The sequence below is a fragment of the Pteropus vampyrus genome, unplaced genomic scaffold (genome assembly GCF_000151845.1).
Source record: "Pteropus vampyrus isolate Shadow unplaced genomic scaffold, Pvam_2.0 Scaffold4080, whole genome shotgun sequence".
In the NCBI taxonomy this organism is placed as follows: domain Eukaryota; kingdom Metazoa; phylum Chordata; class Mammalia; order Chiroptera; family Pteropodidae; genus Pteropus; species Pteropus vampyrus.
In genome coordinates, this window is record NW_011892861.1 from 9,399 (window position 1) to 11,991 (window position 2,593).

The following is a 2,593-nucleotide window of genomic DNA, read 5'->3' on the forward strand; positions in this document are numbered from 1 at the left end:
GACAGCCTTGGCTTCTGTCTCATATGTAGGATCTTGCCCCAATATCTATACTCATCTGAGGGCCTAACGATTGTGGGCAACCTTAAGCAAGCTTATTTATATAGGTCGAAACAGGAGATACATTTCTATTCTCCAAAGATTTCCAACATTTTAGGAAACAGCCAAAATAATTATCATTCTAGGAGACTGAGAGCTTACAGTCCAACAGAGACTGCAGAGAGTACTGTACATCTGATGAGGGTCTTGAACCGTGAAGTGACCATTTGAATTTTTCCTTTTCCTTTTCCTTTTCCTTTTCCTTTTCCTTTTCTCCATCTTTACTCCTCTTCTTCCCAACATCCTTTGCATCTGCTTTCTCTAACATATTAAAAAATACAATACATCTTTTAACTATAAAACCTCAAACTCTATTTCTTATTCAGTCATTATGTTGGGGAGAAGGCCAAAATAATAGTATTATTTAAATGTAAAACAATATAGCTTCAAATTTCCCCAAACACTACTCACCTCTAATTAGAAACATTAGAATAAAGCAAGACAAAATTTTGAAATTTGACGTGTATTGTGAAAGAACTGCAGCATTTATTTATTATAGGCTATACGTAATTTTATGTTAAATAGAAGTGATCATTTGAATATGATTTATGTGCATAACAATATAACGTCAGGATAATGTTCTCATTTTAAAAGCAAAAATCAAAGAAAAGCAAAGCATATACTTAAAGTTGAGTCCTAAATGTGGACCCTGTCAGATCTTTCTTATTTGGGCCTGCATCTCAAGGAAACACAGTTTGCTGTCTCCAGAACAACTTCTGGTGGAATCTGGATGCCCAACCTACATCTCATTGCCAATGTGACTTGTGTAGTCAAACCCTGTACACAGAACTATCTGCACCATTTGAATTTCCATTCATACTGACATTTCTGTGAAATGTGTTCTCCTTCAACTTAAAAAAAAAAACTCCAAGATTTTTTAATTCCCTAATGAAGCTCGTTCACTTCTGAAAAAAAAAAAATGCAGATTTCTGCCATTTCATTCTTTTATCATCTGCTAAATTTGTAATAACTCTTGGTCAGTTGTTGTTTTTTTAATTTGCATACGTAAAAACTGTGACATTAACAACTTGTAATATTTCTTGGCCCCTAAACCTGTCTCATATCTTAGCTTTTATAGTAGATTTAACACCTATGTTAGATATAAAGGTGAACATAACTGTAACTTTAAGTTACATGAGACATTTAATTGGGAAACTAAAGTATAAAAAATAGGTTATCAGAATTTTATTTTGTGTATTTTCTATAAATACTTGACTTTAATGAATAAGTTAATTTTAGCTAGCAATACATAACTTCATATGTGATTTTAAAATAGAACTATAAAAGTTTTCAAACTTCTATTCAGAATTCATAATTTAGAAATAATGTAATTGATAATAAAAATTATAAATGGAAAAACTGTACTTTCACATAGAAATAAATGTGGATAGTATACAAGTGTTTACCAAAATGTGTTGTTGCTAATACTGTAAATAAATGTGCTGCTCCTCTGCCATGGCACGCCACCCATATCAACTCCACTCTAAATAAAGTTAGCAGTTGAGTCCTGGAGATGACCTTCCCCCAGTTCTGCAAACCTCTGCAACATCTATTTCATTTTTATTTATTTTTATTGAATAATTTTTTTCTTTAGTACCTTTTCTTTTTCTCTCTTTTTTTTTTTTGTATTTTTGATTTTTTGCTACATCTATTTTAAATCACCATGAGAACCTTCATCTTCCACCTCCACCTCACTCCCAGCTCACAGACAGGCTGCTTATAAACAGAGAAAACAGAAGGCTTTTGTCACAAACACTCAGCTTCTCCCTGTGAAACCCGTTCACCCACCTACATCTGCAGTAAATGGTAAATAAATCATAATCTAATCTCTGTCTATTTTACACTTCCTGAAAAAATAAACAGGACAACTTTTCTCCTTTGTTGTTTTGGTCCATTCCACCCGACATATAACATAAAAGAAAGATATGTTTGATGGAAATTGAAAACTTAATGTCTCTTCCTATATTAATACTATATCAATTGTGTATCATCAAAAGTGTATAATTGCCTTTGATTTTTAAAGAGAGTAAAACATGGAACAATAATTAACGTGTAGTTAACACCATTAGAAGTTCTGAAATCCCAGCAAGGAAAGACCTTAATTATTTCTGCAACACTTAATGCACAATAATGACAATAAGGAATCACTCGATTTAGCAATGATCGCAGAGCATTTATATACATTAGCCATACCGAGTAACACTGTGATATAAAATGTCTTACCCTTTGGAAATCTTTCGCTTTTCTCGAGTAATTTTAGTGTGGTCATTGACGGTTCAGGTTTGAATTCTTTGCCCTCTTTCACTTCTTTCCCATCCTTCACTTCTTTCCCTGCTTCTTTTAATTTGGTATCTATCACTATGGTTTTGCTTTCAGAGATGGACTCCTCTGACAGCTTAAATTCAGGCAATACTTCTTTCAAGAGCTCCCAAACTTTGTCCATATATCCTGGGCTTTGACAAAAACACATCGACATTAATTTTCAAATGAGCTTTTC

General features: G+C 33.0%; 1 protein-coding gene across 1 annotated transcript; it reads right to left on the reverse strand.

Moving 5' to 3' along the window:
• Window positions 1-198: 198 nt before the first annotated feature.
• On the reverse strand, window positions 199-2,549 carry LOC111734700 (androglobin-like; the record flags this gene model as incomplete). Its single annotated transcript, XM_023526743.1, has 2 exons — window positions 199-357; window positions 2,320-2,549. Coding segments are annotated over 2 exons (389 nt in total), but the record flags the coding sequence as incomplete, so codon positions are not given.
• Window positions 2,550-2,593: the final 44 nt, after the last annotated feature.